The 19766-nt window shown below is 43.9% G+C and overlaps 1 protein-coding gene across 4 annotated transcripts in view; it reads left to right on the top strand.

Moving 5' to 3' along the window:
* The window catches only part of CC2D2A (coiled-coil and C2 domain containing 2A), a 135773-nt gene that overhangs the window by 62253 nt on the left and 53754 nt on the right, over positions 1–19766 (top strand). For all 4 annotated transcript variants that reach the window (XR_009351318.1, XM_059165192.1, XM_059165195.1 and 1 more), the window contains 4 exons: positions 2111–2267; positions 3041–3285; positions 5477–5654; positions 19511–19664. Coding sequence is in view for 3 of the 4 variants with exons in the window: in XM_059165192.1 (XP_059021175.1) it covers positions 2111–2267; positions 3041–3285; positions 5477–5654; positions 19511–19664 (734 nt within the window). In the remaining variant the exon portion in view is untranslated. The remainder of the gene's footprint in view (positions 1–2110; positions 2268–3040; positions 3286–5476; positions 5655–19510; positions 19665–19766) is intronic.

Raw genomic sequence — 19766 nt, 5'->3', positions numbered from 1 at the left:
TCATAGTTGGTGGGAATTCAGTGTATGTCCTGGACAGGGGGCCTTTGTTGATGATGTGCGGATACCCTCTGTAGTTGACTCTTACTTCCTCTTGCTGCTTTTTGAGGACAGAAATTCTTAATTTTAAGCAGATAAAATATGTTCATCTTTCTGCTTATAATCGGTGCTTTCTACTGCTGCTTTAGAAATCCTTCCCCTGAGTCAAGTTGATGTTCTACTCTATTGTCTCTATAGTCTTTATAGTTTTGTCTTCCTCATTCATCTTTTGTCCATTTGGAATTGATCTTTGTGTACAGTGTGGAGAAAGTATGCTTGGATAACATTTATGCTCTGTAATTCTCTAGACTTTGATACATGACTAAGAGGACAGTTAGCACAATAAAACCATATTCTGTGTATTATGTAAAGAGCATCTCTGCTGCTGGTGTTGTTCCCTTCCCGATTGTTTCTGAGTAAATGTTGTACCATACATCCACAAGAAAAGTAATAAATGTGGGTGGTTATTGGGTACTTTGCTTTGAAGACAGCTCTGTTTCAGCCAAAAATAGCTGCAGATTGTAATTTTCTTTTAGGGTTGTAATTTTCATAAGGCTCAGAAAACATCCTACAGTTCCCAGGACAAACACAATATCATGCTTTCTGAAAGGACCAGATTGCCATTGGATCTCTGATCCCAAACAGAGCACCCGCCATTCAGTATCTGCTCAGTTAATATTAGCTGAAGAAAAACAAATTCATACAGTCTGTCCCAAAGAAACCACGGTGTCTTCCAGAAATTCCAGTGTTTCAGCTTCTGAATTCCATCTCCCAGACTACCTCTCCTTCCCAGAAGCAGAACATAAGTATTTCCCTGCTTTCTCTTTCCTCCTTCCTTCAGTTTAGAATAAACTAAATTTTATAGGAAATTTGCCCTTAAGGTCACCTGTAGGTGACACTTTTTGTGATCCTTAACTCCACTTCTTTCCATAAGTAGCTGCCTCCTAAATTATTTTGGAGAGCCCTTCTCCACACTCTCCATTCACCTGGCCACCTTGCGACACAGCATAAATTCTTCCCTGAAAAAGTCATCGAATTTTCACTAGTTTATGTATGCCTCTGAATAACAGGGAGCAAAGCAAGTGGGTCTCTATATGTTGAAGATAGAGCATAATTTCTGAGTCGGATTTCTACAATGTTTATAAATTTTCAGTGCTATTGTGTTTCCAAAGTGAGGTCTTCAGTAGTATTCTAGAGCGCAGAGTCTGTACCCTAGCTAAATGCTAATTGCTAAACCACCAGGCCCCATGTGAATGTAAGCAAATCTGTGTCAGCCTCAGGCACCTGAGTAAGTTTATCCAAAAGGAACAGGAACTTTAGGAGTAAAACCTGAAGGCCTGGCAGCAGTGATCAAGTAAGCCTGGGCAATGAGCTACAATTTTGGGCTGGGGAGGAGGAAGGAGGTGTTGGGTGTGGCATGCCTGCCACCGCTTTCCAGAAGAATCACACACTGTTTCATATACCACGTTTATTTAATCTCCGCGTGACTAGGGCCACAACATCTTTTAGCGCAGATTTCACAGCACTAATGTCCTACCGAGCACGCTGCAGAAAACACCGCTTTGGGCTGGTCAGAGCTCCTGATAAAGTGTCAGTAGAATCATCAAAGAAAAACTCAAATTGCCAATCCAAAGTCAGACTAGTAGTTTCAGGGGCTCAGAAGCAACATATTGAAGAGGTTCCTCAGAGACTTGAAGCACTAGTAACTGCGATGACCCACTACCTCTCCTGGCCTGGAATCTACAAGGGCTGTGTCTGTAGGCTGTCTGCGTCACTTAGCCCAGGGGGGCACCGTTGCTTAGCCATAAATAGCAATCTATAGCTCATAGTTCAGCTCTTCCACTCGCCAGCTGTGTGTCCTTAGGCAAGTTCCTTCATCTCTCTGTGCTCCGGTCTCCTTGCGTGTAAAATGCAGATGATCGTAGTATTGGCCTCCCAGGGTTGAGGACTAACGGGTGCAAAGCTGTCAGACAAGGACCTGTCACACAGCTAGCTCCATACAGGTGTTTGCTGTTATTACTACTCTGTTACTTAATGTCAAGAGATAACAAAGCTACTATAAATTCTTTTAAAGGGAAAAAGTTGACCGGGAAGCAGACGAAGCAGCATATGAGGCAGAAATTCAAGCTGAGATAAGTGAGTTGCTGGAAGAGCACAGGGAAGAGTATGAACAGAAGATGGAGGCGTACAGAGCCGCGTACCAGCAGTGGAAAGCCTGGAAGAAAGCCCAGGTTTGTCAAGCCCCTCAGCCTTGAGCAGGGTTGACCTTGGGGACAGGAGGGGTCTGGGAGGCCAGCCCTGAGGCCAGAGGAGGGAAACTGGACAGGCTGACCAGGGCCCCTGCTGGTTCTGCTCTGTCTCCCATGGAAGGCAGGGCATTGATGCTTCTGGGCTTTCCTGGGAAAATGATATAACTTTGTACACGTAACCCTGAAATATTGACTCCAAGCACAGTAAGTAACAGATCAGGTGACCTGCCATAGCTGTGCCCACAAGCCTTACTTTACTTTCAAGATGTGTCCTTGGCCTTTAGAACCATATTAATGACCACCAGAACAGCTAACCCTTTTTTTTTTTTTAAAGATTTTATTTATTTGACAGAGAGATCACAAGTAGGCAGAGAGGCAGGCAGAGGGGGAAGAAGGCTCCCCACGGAGCAGAGAGCCTGATGCAGGGCTTGATCCCAGGATGCCAAGTTCATGACCTGAGCCGAAGGCAGAGGCCCAACCCACTGAGCCACCCAGGCGCCCCATAGCTAACCATTTTAAGCTCTTTCTAGATCCCAGGCATTACCTCAGTTCAGCAGCCCTGGGAGAGCTTCCTCTGATTGTCCCCATTCTGTAGATGAGAAAACAGGCAGAGAGAGATCACGCGGCTGCTGGAGGACACACAGATGGTTGAGGCAGAGCTGGGTCGGCACCCAGGTCTATCTGGTTCTGAAGACCATGGTCATAAGCGAAATTACAAAATGTCTGCTTGATATAGATTGCCTTCTACCCAACAGAGGGCCAAGAAGAAGAAAAAGAAGCAAGAACATCCTGTCGAAGAACATCCCGACGAGGGCTTGGAGGAGCCGTATCCCGGGGAAGAGCCTGTGAAGCCGGTCCCCCCGGAGCCCACCAATCAGGCGTTGGTCGAGCAACAGGTGAGGGAGAAGGCAGCCCGGAGCAGGAGAAGGCCTGGGGAGCCCACGCTGGTGCCGGAGCTGAGCCTGGCGGGGAGCATCACTCCCAACGAGCAGTGTCCCAGGTGAGTGGATGGCCCCTGTCTGGCCCATGTGATCAGGAGAACCCTGAGCTCTGTAAGTCTGTCTCAGATGGAACTACATGAACGCATAGGTATTGTTCATATTTTGTGATTTCCCATGGTTCCCCTACCTCCAGCATCCCCATGAACCACTCAGGAGCACACTGAGGGAAGTCGCCTAGGGCAGGTGGTACCTGCATGGCTTTTGGTTTGGAGCCTTTGTCCGTAACGTCAGGGAGTCTTCTGTCCGCTGGTAGCTTGTTCTCTGCCCTGGGCACAGACATGCAGATCTGACCTTGACTCTTATTTTCAGCTGCCCTGGGGGGCTAGCTTCTCTCTTTGAAGGTCCCCAGAGAACCTCCCAGAGGAACTATGGATAGCCTCTGTAGACATTTGAAGTATATACTCCAGATTTGATAGAAATATACTTCTAGGGGCCTTTGGGTGGCTCGGTTGATTAAGTTTCTGACTCTTGATTTAGGCTCAGGGTTGTGAGATCGAGCCCCATGTTAAGCTCTGTGCTGGGCCTGGAGCCTACTCAAGATTCTATCTCTACTTCTGCCCCTCCCACCCCACGTGTACTCTCTCACTCTTTCTGTCTCGCTCTCGGGGGAAAAAAGAACTACATTTCTAGTCTTTCATATGATGCCTAAGAGAGAAACAGTCAGAAGCTTCACCTTATACACATACATCTATACATAGAATAAATTCGGTCACCCTCAGAGATAATTAGGATGTGGGGATTCATTAGAATGTCCATGTAAGACTTCCTACAGCCTCCTTAGTTTCAAACTCCTGTTAATGTACCAATAATATATTTTTTAACTGTGGCTTTCTGTATCTGTTCTCCCAACTTCATAGCATTCAGATACGACATATATATAAACTGTTCCCCAGCACTGAATTAGCTATTTTCAGGCCACAAATAGCATGCCATATTTTTTAAAAATGTGAACATCCAAAATATGTGATTACACAGTAGGGTTTTTTTTTTCTTTACATGTCTTTTGTTTTCTTTTCTTAAAATATTTTATTTATTCATTTGAGAGAGAGACAGACAAAGAGAGCACAAGCAGGGGGAGCAGCAGGCAGAGGGAGAGGGAGCAGCAGACTCCCAGCTGAGCCAGGAGCCCATTGCAGGGCTCGATCCCAGGACCTGGAGATCATGACCTGAGCTGAAGTCAGACACTTAAGCAGCTGAGCCACCCAGGTGCCCCTGTCTCACTGCAATTTAGAAAAAAAGACTTCAAACCGGAGTGTGCTTTGGATTTTCATTTTTCTAAACATTCCCTTTTCTTACCGAACTTAAGTCGCTATTTACTTAACCAATGACTGTCACTCTGGGTGGGTATTTCTGAAAATATACACAATAAAATTAAAAACTACTCTTGGGGGTTTCAATTTTTTTTAACTTCCTGGCTAAAAGAATGATACACTGGCCAGGATACCTTTTTTTGGAATCCAAGTGGCCTTTAAAAAAAAAAAGAAACTATTCTTAAGCCCCTGTATCCAGTGAATACTCATCGTTGGAAAGTGTTGACAAAAAAAACAAAAAAAACTGGAATCATTGAAAAGTGGATTTGACCTGTTACAATATGCTATTACATTTTTAGCATTAAAAATCCCCCCCCCAAATATACATCACTACTGTCCCTTATGAATTGGATTCACCATACTTACAAGGACTATGATCAGAGGGGGAGAGGAACCATGAGAGACTGCAGATTCTGAGAAACAAACTGAGGGTTTTGGAGGGGAGAGGGTGGGGGGTTGGGTGAGCCTGGTGGTGGGTATTAAGGAGGGCACATATTGCATGGAGCACTGGGTGTGGTGCATAAAGAGTGAATCTTGGAACACTGAAAAAATAAAATTAAATTTAAAAAATACTTAAAGCTTTGGGGTGCAAACATAAGGCTTCTTTGAAAACAATTAAGGACCCCATAACAGAGTGAATGATGCTTGGACTGCAGTTCTTTGGTCCCTGGTGGACTCTGGAGCGCACATTTCTTAGTCCATATTGCAATTTGTTCTATGAAATTCCTTGAGAACCATGGCTGTCTTGGCAGGACGAGAGCTCCAGTGACTGGCCGAGTCATCTCCAGTGTATCTTATTCTTTGCAGTGCCCATTTGTCAGATGCTCCAATTTTCCCTAGTAAACTACTAACCCCATCTGTGATCGGCCTCACTTTGCAGGGTGGAGGTCTTGCGAAGGGAGGATGTCAAGAGGCGCTCGATATATATAAAGGTGATCTTCAATGACAAGGAAGTGTCCAGGACCGACAGTCGGCCACTCGGGGCAGACTTCCGAGTTCACTTTGGACAGATTTTCAATTTGCAAATATTCAACTGGCCAGAGAGTTTAACATTGCAGGTATGCATTTCAATTATAGTCAATATCCCAAGCATCTTTTGGTGATCACGGGTACAAGATGGTTTTAAGGCTTATTTATTTTAGCCAAAAAGAGAGAAAAAGAGTTTACAAGCAGTGGGGAGGGGCAGAGGAAGACAGAGAGGGGAAGCAGACTTCCCGCTGAGCAGGGAACCCAACGTGGGGCTCGATCTCACTACCCTTAGATCATGACCTGAGCCAAAACCAAGAGTCAGACGTTCAACTGACTGAGCCACCCCAGTGCGCCAAGTATAAGATGGTTTTAAATCATCCATTGGTGACGCTGGTGTCCTGATAGATTTTCAAGGTGAACAGAAGATCAGTCTCCTCCTGGGCACATCTGTCCTTATGGTTTTGGCAGAAGGGGACCTGTTTCCTCCTCACCCTCTGAAAATGCTGGTCATGGTGCACCAGGATGTGCCTCGAGTTGGGGAAAGGGAATGAGAGGTGGGAATCCCTGGCTTTTTCAGTAGTTCAGTATCGCTGTCTACCTGGATCCTAGCATGATAGACCCAGAAATCAATACCACCATAATCACAGGTGGCTATGATGGGGTGGCTACAGATTACAGGATCTCCCCAAAATAAGTATCAGCACTGATCTAAATCCCACCATTAGCAATGTATCTATTCGTTCCAGTTTTAGTTTCCTGGGGCTGCACCAATTACGCTGTTCAACTGGCTAAAACAATAGATAGTTATTCTTATATAGCTCTGGAGGCCCTGAGGTATGAAATCTAGGGGGGGCCATGCTCCCCCCAAAAGCACTAACAGAGAATCCTTTCTGGCCTCTTCTGCTTCTGGTGGCCCTTGGCATCCCTTGGCTTATAGCGTCACCCCAATCTCCTCCAACTTCATTTGGTCATCTCCCTGTCTCTGTGTGTCCCTTTTTGTCTCTTACAAAGACATTCTCACTGGACTTAGAGTCAACCATCATCCAGCGTCAGCTCATCTCGATGTTTAACTAATTACTTCTATAAAGAGCTTATTTTAAAAAAATAAATAAATAAGGTCACATTTTATTTTTTTTTTAATAAAAAAAAAAGAATAAGGTCACATTCTGTGGTTCCAGGTAGACAGCAATTTTTGGATGACACTGTTTAATCCACAACAGTGTCCAAGCTTGCTGTTTGAATCTTCCCCTAGGATGCTAACAGAATTCTCTTATATGATAGTAATAGGCCTTTTGACTAGGGTTGCAAATATCTGGCACACATGCCTTTGTCATCCACCACCCATGTAGTCCACATCCACCATTTATGCACAGATTTCTCATTCCTATCCACCACCCTCGCAAGATAACTATTTTTCGCGTCTTCCCACATAGAACTTCAGAATCCTTCTCAACACTATACTGGAGGCAGCCACTACCTCTTGATTGTAATTGACATTATCTGCAGATAATATTACAGCTGTATCATTATTAAAATATTTAGGGTACGTGGGTGGCTCAGTTGGTTGAGCATCTTCCTTTGGCTCAGATCATGATCCCAGGGCCCTGGGATCGAGGCCCACGTTGGGGTCCCTGCTTGACAGGGAGTCTGCTTATCCCTCTCCTTCTGCCCCTTTACCTGCTTATGCTCTGTCTTTCTCTCTCTCAAATAAATAAATAAATAAAATCTTTTTTAAAATAAGATAAAATAAAAATAATTAAATACTTCTGTACGGGATTCCCCAAATGCCACTCTGGTCCATTTCCAAGATCCCCTGGACCTTACCACAATGGGCCAGTTAAAGGGTGTGTGAACAAGGCTAATGGCTCCAGGAACTTGCTCTCATGTATGGCTGACATCTCTTCTGATTGGTGAGCACTTGGCTGTGAATATTCTCTGACATTCTGAACATCAACCATTACCTAGATCTTAGTAATTAAAAGCCTATTAAAACTGGTCGAGGAGGGGCACCTGGGTGGCGCAGTCAGTTAAGTGTCTGGACTCTTGATTTAAAACCCTAATGTTTAAGAAAGTGCCTATGGATACTGGAACTTGGAAAAAAATAGAACTTATTTTGCTGCTACCTTGAAAGTTCACTGTGGGCGGGAGGAGAAGGCAAGGACATTTTGTTGACATAAAACATGGTATTTGAAAGATCAGATCTTGACTGTAGGTTTGGTGGAAAACTGAGCTTTCCTAAAGGCTGAAAATTCCCTTTCTGGAGATCATCTGTGGGAAAATAATCTCTGTAAGCTTCTACTTGCTTCCCCCTTGGTTTACCATGCTGTATGGATACCAAGGTGAAATTGGGGCGATGCCATCTGAAGGCGAGGCAGCGGAGTCACCCAGAGTCATGTGCCATCCGCCTTGGGAGGTGAGCTGGAGCCGTCCGCGCTCTCGGGTGTCAGGTTCATGCCCCCTCTCCCACCCACCTCTTCTGGGCCCCTGCTGACTCCCTGCACCACACTGAGAGCTCCTCTTCCTCTGTCCCCTTAGCAAAGCCACTCTGGGGGGCTCTGGGATTGTAGGGACTGGGTTGCATCTCATCACCACTCCCTGTGAGATGCACCATTATTTGCATCACTGAACTACCATGCACTGTGGATCCAAAGACAATCCCATTTCAGATATGCTGAGATTTTAAAAATCAGTTATTCTCTGTACCACTAAGACCTGATTAAGAGGGACCTTTCTGTCCAGGGATTCCATGAGCGAGGAGCCAGTTGGGGGGTGGGGGAGCGGAGGCTGTGCCCTTCTGTTTGGATGACCAGGAGCTTTGGGTGGTTTAGAATATGAATGGATAAGGGTTGCATCCCACTGGTTCCAAAGCCCCACATCCTTGCTACTTTCTACATGATCCCTCCTGCCACAGCCCTGAACTCCTGTGGCTTTAGTGACAGTTTAAAGAAAGATTTACTGCGCGTGAAAAACTGTCTAAATTAAGAATAAACCTTGATGGAGGGGTGCCTGGGTGGCTCAATCGGTTAAGCATTTTCAGCTCAGGTCGTGATCCCGGGTCCTGGGATGGAGCCTGCGTCAGGCTCCCTGCTCAGTGGGGAGTCTGCTTCTCCCTCGCCTCCCCGCTCCTGTGTGCTCTCTCTCACTATCTCTCACTCTCAAGTAATTAAATAAAAAATCTTAAAAAAAAAAAAAAAGAAGAAGAAGAAGAAAACTTGATGGAGAAAGTACATAAACACAGACCCCAGAAGCCAGCTTGATGCTCTGCTGTCACCTTCCCTGAATAACAAGGGGTTGCTGGAGGTCTCCGTGTGAGTCCCTCCCATACTAGGTCCACAGAATGGTTAAGCGTGCAGTTATTTGGAACTTGACCCTCATTAAGATCTGTCCTTGAATCATCCCTCTATTCCTCCCTGCCGAGGAAAAGCTGACATGAGGAGACCAAGACTGAGGGTAAGAAACAGATAGAAGAGTAGAATGAAGCAAGGGAAAGCCGCAGACATCCATGTGGGACAACATGGCCAGTAGGAGGAGAGGGAGCCCCGGAAGGGGACACCCCACTGAGGAGAGCACAGAAGACAGGAGAGAAGGTACCTCCACCTCCAGGCAGGTGCCTCTGAGAGCTCAGACTCCCCGGAAGCCTGTGAGAGCTTCTCTGCTGGGCAGTCCTACATTTTCTGATTTTTCCATAGAAGGAAAAACATCTTCCGCCTTCCATGATCACCAGTATTTTACTTCACATATATTCTGAAATAGAAGGGCAGTCTCCTAACCTCTCTCCTGTTTTCTATCTTGGATATTAACTTGCTTGGATATTGCTATCAAAACAGTTTTTTTAAGTAATATGAAAAAAGTAATTCTCCAAAATATGATGAAATAAATCTTTTAACTAAACAAACACACTTTTCTCCTCGAATACCAAGAATGTATTCACAGGCAATTAGCTTGGCCCTAAGATCTGAACCATGTCATCTTTTAAATATTACAAATTAAAAGAGCCTTGGCTACATTCTTAAGCTATCTATAGAGATTTGATAAGGGATCCAATCACATATCATAATGGCTCAATGGCATAATTTTTATGATTGAGGAGTAGTTACAGATGAAATTAATTTAAGGGCTATTGTATTTCAGCTTTCTAGGAATAGAACTACGCCATTTGGGAATTTTCCACATAATTGCAAGTGTGGGATTAGAGAGGTTCAAGAATTACTGGCGGCTTTAAGACAGAAAAATCGCCTTAAACGCAACTGTTTATACCAGCGTTATAAAATCCCTAACTTTAGAGCCCAGTGTACTTAGAATTTCCAAGATTCTCAAAACAGCAATGCATCAGTTGGCGACCCAACAAACACACCATGCCTCTTTGCTGCTTAAGCACCAACTGAGTGTGTAATCTTGAGCCAGGCATTCAGGGGAGAACTGGAAGTCCCAGGCCAGGGAGGGGGGTGGTCCCCATGGCGCTGCCTTGGGGAGCTTTAAATCCTGCTGGGCGAGGAGAGAGCTCCAGAGAAACAGTACTTGGCTTTGTGCGGATGTCAAGGAGTCTTGATGGGAACAATGTTAATTGCAGGGTTTGATTCCTTGCATGTTTGAAACCCTAAAGCTGAACCCAGCCTTGAGAAAGGAATGCGCCGGCGGTCCTGTGAAGCAGAGATGAGGCCAGAGCCGGCACAAAAAGCCAGCAGTGAGGGGATAGGATGGGACGGAATGGGGCCCAGCACGGGAAGCAGGCAGAAGGAATTCACTGGAACAACACCGGGACCTCAAAAGAAGGGAGGGACAGCACTTCACAAAGGCTGGACCTGTGAACGTACAAAGGAGTTGAACCATGCCTGGGCCCAAGGGGAGAGTGAGGCCAGACTTCTCTCGGGACAGGGGAGTAGGAGCAGGCCCAGAGTCCCTCCAGAAAGGTCCTAAAAATCTCCATTTATGGGGTCTTTCCAAAACAAATGCTTGGCCTTTCACGAGAATGAAGTTTGATTTAGAAATAAAATAGTTTGGAGGCGCCTGGGTGGCTCAGTGGGTTAAGTGTCTGACTCCTGATTTCAGCTCAGGTCATGATCTCAGGGTCATGGGATTGAGCCCTGTGTCAGGCTCTGCACTGGTCATGGAGCCTGCTTAGGATTCTCTCTCCCTCTCCCTAAAAAAGGAAGGGAAGGAGGGAGGGAAATAAGAGAGTGTCGTGATGCCTACCTTTATTTCCTTATCATTCACATCTGCATCAGTCATTTGTCTTCCTGACCTCCCCCCCCCAAACTGACAATGATCCCATTGTACTGCTGGGAGGGGGTGATTACATTTTGTAGCATTATTACTTTTCCTTATGAGTAAATGCTGTTGAGCTTTCATGTTCCTGGCATGTGGACTGAGATAGGGAATTGTTCCTTTGAACCTAATTGATAGTTACTCGAGTTCCTTCCTATGTCCTCTCCTGATCCCTCTGGCTCATTTGCATAACTGCACTATCGGAGTGGGGGGAACAGTCCCGTTGGGAGAAATGTCTTTGTTAGCCCTTGGCCAACTCATCTCGTGGTTGCTGCTGGTCCATTTGTCCAAAACATAGTTTTTACGCAAGCATCTCTATCTACTCAATTGCATGATGCTGAGTCAGACTGTTGAAAGCTGACCCTGGGAGCCAAGGGGAGCAGATACCAAGTGGTCCTACAGTGAGTGAGCAGAACAGAGGAACCAGATGGCTGAGAACAGGGAGGAGGGACAGCAGCTGCCATGGGAGGACAGGTCAGGGGTCCAGGTGAGGTCACCTACAGGTGAGAAGATGCAGGCTTGGACTGGACAGGGGCACATGAAAATGGAGATCTCTAGGAAATAACACTTACGCTTATCTAACCGTAACACTAGGTTCTTCACAAACACCGTCTGATGTTATCCTAAAGAAAACCGCAGATACTCTTATTCTCCTGATGAGCTTCAGAGATACTGAGTAACTTACAACAATGAGCAGGTCAAGAGGCAGAGGAGAATTCAACCCCAAATCTGTCTGACTCTAAATTTCACACACATTTCGCCCGTCAATTGGGTATAACAGTAAAGAAGAGCAGAGTCTAAAATTTGATGTATCTCTGCACTTTCAGAGCTAATAGCTTTGGGAGAAGTCTTAGAAAACAACAGCGGGCATCACAGCACATCGAGCTGTGTAGCTATTTAGTAGTACCTAGTGTAACAGTCCCCGAGCATTTACAATATTGCAGGCACCATGTTTTGTGTATAAACTCATTCCACCTTCACAGCAGTCCCGCAGTAGCTGTGTTAGGGTGCCCGTCATACTGAAATTCAGAGAACTTAAGTACCTGCCCTAACGTCACACAGCCAGAAGGTGGCAGGGCCAGCCCCCAGCCCCCAGAATCTGCATCCATATCCTCCTCATCGTGCTGCATCCACTGGTAGTTCGTCCCTTCAGTCCAACGAGTGTCTTATCGCATAGACATTGTGCAGGGGGTGGCGGGCAGGGGCTGCAGAAAGATGAGCCTGATGTAGTCTCCACACTGCAGTTAGACTGCGGTGGGGAAATGGTACAGGAGGACCTAGTGACTGCGGTCCAGTGGGGCAGGGGGAGGAAAAAGGAAGATGCCAAGGGAAGGCTCCTCTCCCAGAGGCTCAACAGAAAAGGGAAGGGGGGAAATGGATCAGGGTTTTGGGTTTGGGGGGTTTTAAAAAAATATTTTTTTTATTTATTTGACAGAGAGATCACAAATGGGCAGAGAGCCAGGCAGAGAGAGAGAGAGAGGGAAGCAGGCTCCCCGCTGAGCAGGGAGCCCGGTGTGCCGCTCGATCCCAGGACCCTGAGATCATGACCTGAGCTGAAGGCAGAGGCTTAACCCACTGAGCCACCCAGGTGCCCCTGAATCGGGTTTTGACAGGAACTGTGGCTTCCTTTAGGGTGTTGATTGAGCGTGTCTGTTAAACCATGAGAAAAGCCCCAGTGCAGAAAAGATTGGTGACTGAAAATAAAAAGGAAAGTGGTAGGGAGAGGGACCAGAGCCTACAGGATACTGGGGGCATTGGAGTCAAAGCATGATGGGAAGTTCCTTTAGGGCAGACATGAGGGTAAGGGACGGGGCTGTATGGGGGTCCCCCTCAGATGCCCTCCACCTTTTCAGTGAAGGAGGGAAGTCTATGGGCATAACACTAGGATAACACTTGGATTCAACCCTGAGGGAAATGGGGACCATGAGGTGACTAACAGCCGTGAACATCACAAGCAGCCGAGCTGAGAGGGCAGCTGCTTGTCTGAATCTAGCTCTACCAAGTACAAGCCATGAGACTGTTCTGGTTTCTTCTCTTCTGTTTTAAAATTAGAGAATCGGGATGCCTGGGTGGCTCAGTTGGTTAAGCAGCTGCCTTCGGCTCGGGTCATGATCCCAGGGTCCTGGGATCGAGTCCCACGTCGGGCTCCTTGCTCGGCAGGGAGCCTGCTTCTCCCTCTGCCTCTGCCTGCCTCTCTGTCTGCCTGTGCTCGCTCACTCTCTCTTCCTTTGTCTCTGACCCAAAAAAAAAAAAAAAAAGTAAATAAATAAAATAAAATTAGAGAATCATCATTTTAAACCATGTGATATGAATTCTACTTCCCAGCAGAATACTGTTTTTTATCTGTCTTAATGTCCCTGTATTTCTAAGGTTCATCTTATCTATACAATTCTAATCACTGTTAGCAGGCAAATGTGCCCCAGATGGTTGAGTTAAAGCAAACTAGATTCCAAAGAGAAGCCATCGTAATTGCATAAACCATCCCAAGCTGGACAAATATACAAACAAAACAAAACAGAAACAGAAGCAAATTCTTAAATACAGAGAACAAACTGGTGGTTGCCAGAAGGGAGGGGGATGGCAGGCTAAAAGAAATAGGTAGAGGGCATTAGGGGTACAATCTTCTAGTTATAAATGAAACAAGTCACGGAGATGAAAGACATAGCCTAGTCAATAATACTGTAATAAGGTTGTGTGGTCACAGGTAATGACTGCTCCTATCATGGTGAGCATTACATAATGTACAGAATTGTAGGATCACTATGTTGGACACCACCTGAAACAAATAGAGCATAGTATGTTAATCGAAGTTTAATGATTATTTTTTAAGATTTATTTATTTATTTTAAAGGGAGAAAGAGTGCACACGCGCACACACACACACGCATGCATGCATGAGCAGGGAGAGGCAGAGGGAGAGGGAGCATTGCAAGCAGGCTCCATCAGCGTGGAGCCCAACATGGGACTTGATCTCACGACCCTGAGATGGTGACCTGAGCAAAAATCAATAGGACGCTTAACTGAATGAGCCACCCAGGCGCCCCAATAACAAATATTTTTAACAATAATCTCAAGTTGGTAGCAGTGGATCTAATTGCTGTCCTGAATTCATTGCTGCCTTGCTTTACACAATAGAAAGATTTTTGAACAGTTGAATGTAAACCATGTTTCTCCCTTAGCATTCCACCTTCAAACATACACATAAACACTTGTTTTGCTCAGAGCAGTGCTTCTCAGGCAGAGGTAATTTTACACCCCAGGGGACATGTGACAGTGTCGGGAGACATTTTGATTATAACAAGTGGGGAGCTAATGGCACCTCTGTTGGGTTGAGGTCAGAGATGTCGCTAAACAGCCTGCAACGTACAGAACAGCTCACAACGATGAAGAATCATCTGACCCAAAATGTCAATAGTGCTGAGGTTGACAACCCCCGACTTGGGAAAAAAAAAAAGTTAAACTTAATTATACAGAAAGCTGTTTACAAACACCAAGCCCAAGGTGCCCATTTTCTGATTTTTTGGAAACAGCACAGTGCCCTAGCATTAAATGGAACTGCTGCCACCCTGAAAGAGGAGAGTGAAAAGTGTGGGAAAACTCTGGATTGGTTGGGGTTTTTTTGTTTTGTTTTGTTTTGTTTTTGGCTTTGTCAGATGGAATCCATTTTTCCTTATTAAAAAAAAATTCATGGGCTCTCTGCTCAGTGGGAAGTCTGCTTCTCTCCCTCTGCACCTCCCCCTGTACTCGATCACACACACACACTCACTCACTCATTCACTCTCTCTCTCTCTCTGTCTCAAATAAAAAATCTTAAAAAAAATAAAATTTAAAAATTTTAAAAGTTGATAACAATCTTCTGAGACAGTAGTCTCAATTAGCAAACCTTCCACTCCCCTAGAGTTCATATTGCCTCTGTCCTAAAGACTCAGCACCAAGAGCATTTAGTTCCTCTCCTGACATTAGACAGGAATGTGTTTCCAGAAACTGGGAACAAGGACCTTTCCACTGATGTCCTCCAGAAATGTCCTTTCTACAATAACTGCATGCTTTGTGGGTCATTACTAAGCAGAATGACCAGCACAGGGCACACCCACAATAAAAACCAAAACAAAAGCTCAGAGCCAACTCCTGTGGTCCTTCCACAATAAACCACTTTTTTCCTCCAAAGATTTTATTTATTTATTTGACAAATCACAAGTAGGCAGAGGGGCAGGCAGAGAGAGAGGAGGAAGCAGGCTCCCCGCTGAGCAGAGAGCCCGATGCAGAGCTCGATCCCAGGACCCTGGGATCATGACCTGAGCCGAAGGCAGAGGCTTTAACCCACTGAGCCACCCAGGTGCCCCACAATAAAGAATTTGATGAATTATTAAAGTCTAAGAGAGATGTTTTTGTAAAGCCTTTGGTGCTATGTAATATAGAAACTTCATCTTATATAGCTAAATAAGCAAACACTGGGTTCTTATGTTATAGAAAGAGATGCAAGCTATATGAAAAATATTTGGATTTGTTCTTATTTTTAAATATACTTCACACACTTATTTAACTGCACTGAGTGTTGGAACATTTTGGAATTCTGAAGTAGTAGATGGTAAGAGAGTCCCAAGGTTAGAGACACAGGTTTAATGAGATATTAAATACTGTATTTATGTCCCTTTCTGAAACTTGCTTTGCCATCATAAATGGTATTTTCTAACTATTGGTATGCTTTCTGTTCCCTTGACTTGAGGTAATATCAGGACTTCAATAGCTCCTGGTTTTTTCAAAAGCATTTAAGCCTTAATGTAGTTCATTTTTCACCTCCTTGCCTTTGGGGACCCAGAAATATAGATGATTTCATTACAAATATAGGATATGCTGTAAAATTCCTATAAATCCTCAGCAACTTAATGTCTTCCTTGAAAAAAATTAGTGTCTTGAAAAGACAGATCTTATAAGTTTAACTTAAATAAAAGAAATTCTTATTTCAGTTGGCCAGCAAGATAAAACCAGTTGGCCAGCAAGATTTAACAAGATATTTGGGAAGTGTAATTATGTTTATGAAGGAGCTTTGTAAACCACAGAGTACTATAAAAATACAGGTGCTTATTGTCGACTGTATGCCCAGAGGAAGAAGAATAAACATTTACTGAGCTCATAAGGAAGGAAAGAGACTTCTCGCCCAGGTCCCAAAGCTTCACCACTGCCCTCCTGCAGAGCTTTAACATCTTCATTTCACAAGGAAAGCAAAAAGCTGGGAATGTCATGCCCAAGGTTGCATAGCAGCTACTGTCCGCGTCAGTGTCAGGATTCAGAGCTGTTGGAACACAAGGCTGCTCTGTCCCACATTGCCCTCTTCAGGCTGTGAGAGGAGTGACAAGTAGGGAGTAAAAGAAAATCTGAGAGCCATACCCAGGATAGCAGCAGTTCAGAGAAGAAAACCATTCCTTGGATTTATCATTTAATGCCTTATTTCTAGGGGTGCTTGACTGGTTCAGTCAGTGGAGAATGCAATTCTTGACCTCAGGGTCAAGAGTTTGAGCCCAACATCAAGGGTAGAGTTCACATAATAATAATAACAACAACAACAATAATAATAACAGCAACAATAATGCCTTACTTCTATTAAGAGTTAGCATGCTCCTTCTAAATACATTAATTCTCAGATAGCAGGTACTGGGCTTTCAAAGGGAAATCAAACAAGACCTTGTCCTCAGGAATCACCATGTCCAGTGAGACAGATAATGCATTAACAAGAAATTTCGATAGAATGGATAAGTGATTCTTCAGGGAAAACACAGGGTATGATGGTGGCACATCCGTGGGTATTGGTGGGCAGCTCCCACCAATGCCTCACTTGGTGCCCAGTCCACATAGGCACCTTACAGTGAGTTAAAGCCCCTGCACTAGAGTGAATGAGACACACCTGTCTTGCTGAGGCAGCAACCCTCTTGAGAGTTCTGAGAAACCAAGAAGTAAGTCTGAGACAGGAATAGCTCAGCAGTCTTTTGATGATTGCATATGCTGAGGTGATCCTTTAAGTTTTGATTATAGACATTGCTTTTTTTTGTTGTTTTGCTTGGTTTTTTGTTTGTTTTTAAAGTACGCTCCATGCCCATTGTGGAGCCCAACATGGAGTGTGAACCCATAACCTGAAGATCAAGACCTTAGCTGAGATCAAATGAGTCACCAGACGCCCCTAGACACTGTTTTTATAGTACTTACATTTTTTGTAGGATTTTTTTTTTTTCATTCAGATTCTAAATACTCTTTCAATCATTATCTCCCACCAGTTTGTCTAAACGAATTACATTTTCTGGATCATAGTTATGACTCTAAAAGAATTCTTAATTGTTTGGTTGCCTTTCAGATTGTCCCTGACCCATAAGGAAGTCATAGCAAAAAAGTGTATGAGTTTTGAAGTGAAATAGTTGTAGATTCAGATCGCAGCTTTTTGAATTACCAAGTGAGTGGCTGGAGGAGTTTCTCCTTTTGGAGCCTCAAATCCATCATCCAGAATTGTTGGGTCTGTTATCTGGCTTAAATTCACCACAAACCATCCCTCATAGGAATGTGTGAAAGACTGAACAAAATACCAGACCAAAAGCCCGTACTGGGCTGCATACAAATGAATGTCTCAATTAAAATGTTGGCAAAAAATAAAAAATTTTTAAAAGGAACGAAAACATACCATTTTCTCGGGCTGAAACTTCATGCTCGTGATAATTTAACATGGTCAACCAAGGTCTTCTGTGCAAGAAAAAATAATCTGCTTATGTTCTTTAAGTTCTGTGACATTATAAATCGAGTGTCTCCTTATGGGAGTTTGGGGCAAGCAGCAAATGGCACTCCTTTTCCCATTAGAGCACTTAACCAGTAAAAATACATTTAAAATTTAAAACTTAAAAATTTAAAAAATTTTAAAATTTAAATTTAAAATTTAAAAATTTAAAACTTATGAAAAGAGAGGGGTGTCACCTACAAATCAATAAAGGCTTGAGGGAATTATCAATCATTCACACTGTGGAGAATATATTTTGATCCTGATTCAAAGTTTTATAGTAATTTTTTGAGACTCTGAAGGAAATCTAAAACTTACTGATATTTGACATTATGAAGGAATTACTGCGATAATGGTATTATAGCTATGCTTTTTTACATCCTTCTCTTTTAAAGGCATTACAGATGGAATGATGTCTGGGTTCCAAATATTGGTGGAGAGAGGAAAACATGAGAGTAGAGATGAAAGCAGGTTGGCCATAAGCTAATGGTATTTGAAGCCAGGTGATGGGTTCATGCTGTATTGTTCTTCTAGGATTATGTATTTGACATTTCTATAAAAGATGTTTTTTAATAGAGACCAAAATATCACCTTTTTTTTTTTTTAATGATAAAGATGAATTTGGAGAACGTGGCATGCTCACAGGCTTGTTGCTGAGCCCTGAATTAGGTGGACTTGGCCACTCAGCATAGGTGGGCCTTGACAATCCCAGGTTTCTCAGTGCACATAACCTGTTAGAACAGCTCACAGTGATATTAAGTCCAGGGTTCTGAGTTCAGTTGTCAGGTCTCTGTCTTTGCTCCAGGAGCCCCTCCAAGCTCAGCCAGCCATCTGGCAAATGCGAGCTGGTGGATGCAGGGAGATGAGGCCAGGATGTCAGCCTAGCACGAATTCAGCCTCATCCTCATCCTTGAAAAAGAATTCATATCATATGCCCTGTAGGGGAGAGTGGGGGCGGGGAGAGGACCTGTAGTGTCTTCTTTGTGCATCCCAGCAGTAAGTGGAAAGTATTAATCAGAGGGGGACTCTATTGCACAAGAAGAAAAATATGAATATTTAATTAGTAAAAACAAATGAGCAAAGTCAGCACTTTGGAGAAATGTGTACTAGCCAGAGACCTCTCAGAGAAAAAGAAAAAAAATACAGGAAAGAAACCAGCAGAACTGTGGAATATTTTGTCATCTTCTTACCATAAAAGTGAAATGATCCAAGGGTACAAGAGACATTTGATCCAATGGAGCAAAGTTCCTATTGAGCTGCATTGTATGTACATAATCTATGGTTGCCTTGGGAACGGATCCTTTCATGGTGATGGCATTAAAATGAGACACGCCACAGTAATTAGAGTTGCAGTTGGTCCAGTTGGCTCCCTCTTGGGAGAAAGTTGGAGTTGGTAGGGTTTCAGCAGCCAACAAATTAAATGAGCTCTTGAAGGAAAGAATTTGGAAGATTTACTAAATAGTAGATTTGAACCTGATGCTCTAGAGCACTTCTAGGTATGATACTTCTCCTATTGACTTTGAGGTGTAAATAATAAATCATCTAGTGACATGCCCATTTTATCTCACCCATTCCACCTGATGGCATTTCTTTTCCTGAGAAATAACACAAACCAGGAAAAAGAGGAAGCCCATTCATAACCTTTGTATTGGTTTGAAATGGAAACAGTTGTGATAGCCTGCTCCTATGATTAACCTCTCCACCCCAGGATAGTAGACCAGACAAGAGAACAGGATGTCAACAACTTGGCCACTAATAGGGTGTAACTTAGTCTCCATGGGAACTGTAATAACACAACTCAACTTTTCCACTCTGATGTGGATGCTCTGGGCTAGAACAGTGATCAGTGTAGGTAAATGGATTAAATATCTGGGAGTGAGCATACTCCTGCTGTTTTTCTTTGTTTTTCTTCCTCAATTTCAGGTATATGAAACAGGACACACTGGTACCACATTGCTAGCAGAAGTGTTTCTGCCTATTCCTGAAACTACCGTTGTCACTGGAAGAGCTCCCATTGAAGAAGTGGAGTTTAGTAGTAACCAGCATGTGACACCGGACCACGAGGGAGTTGGAAGTGGTAAGGAAAACTAATTATTCTTAATGGCTCATGATTTTACTGTCAGTTTTGAACCTGGATTTTTTTTTTCATTTTCACACAACCGGATAATTATAAGATCAC

The sequence above is a fragment of the Mustela lutreola genome, chromosome 1 (genome assembly GCF_030435805.1).
Source record: "Mustela lutreola isolate mMusLut2 chromosome 1, mMusLut2.pri, whole genome shotgun sequence".
Taxonomy (NCBI): Eukaryota; Metazoa; Chordata; class Mammalia; order Carnivora; family Mustelidae; genus Mustela; species Mustela lutreola.
The sequence above is the reverse complement of the archived record's forward strand: the minus strand, read 5'-3'. Positions and strand labels throughout refer to the sequence as shown.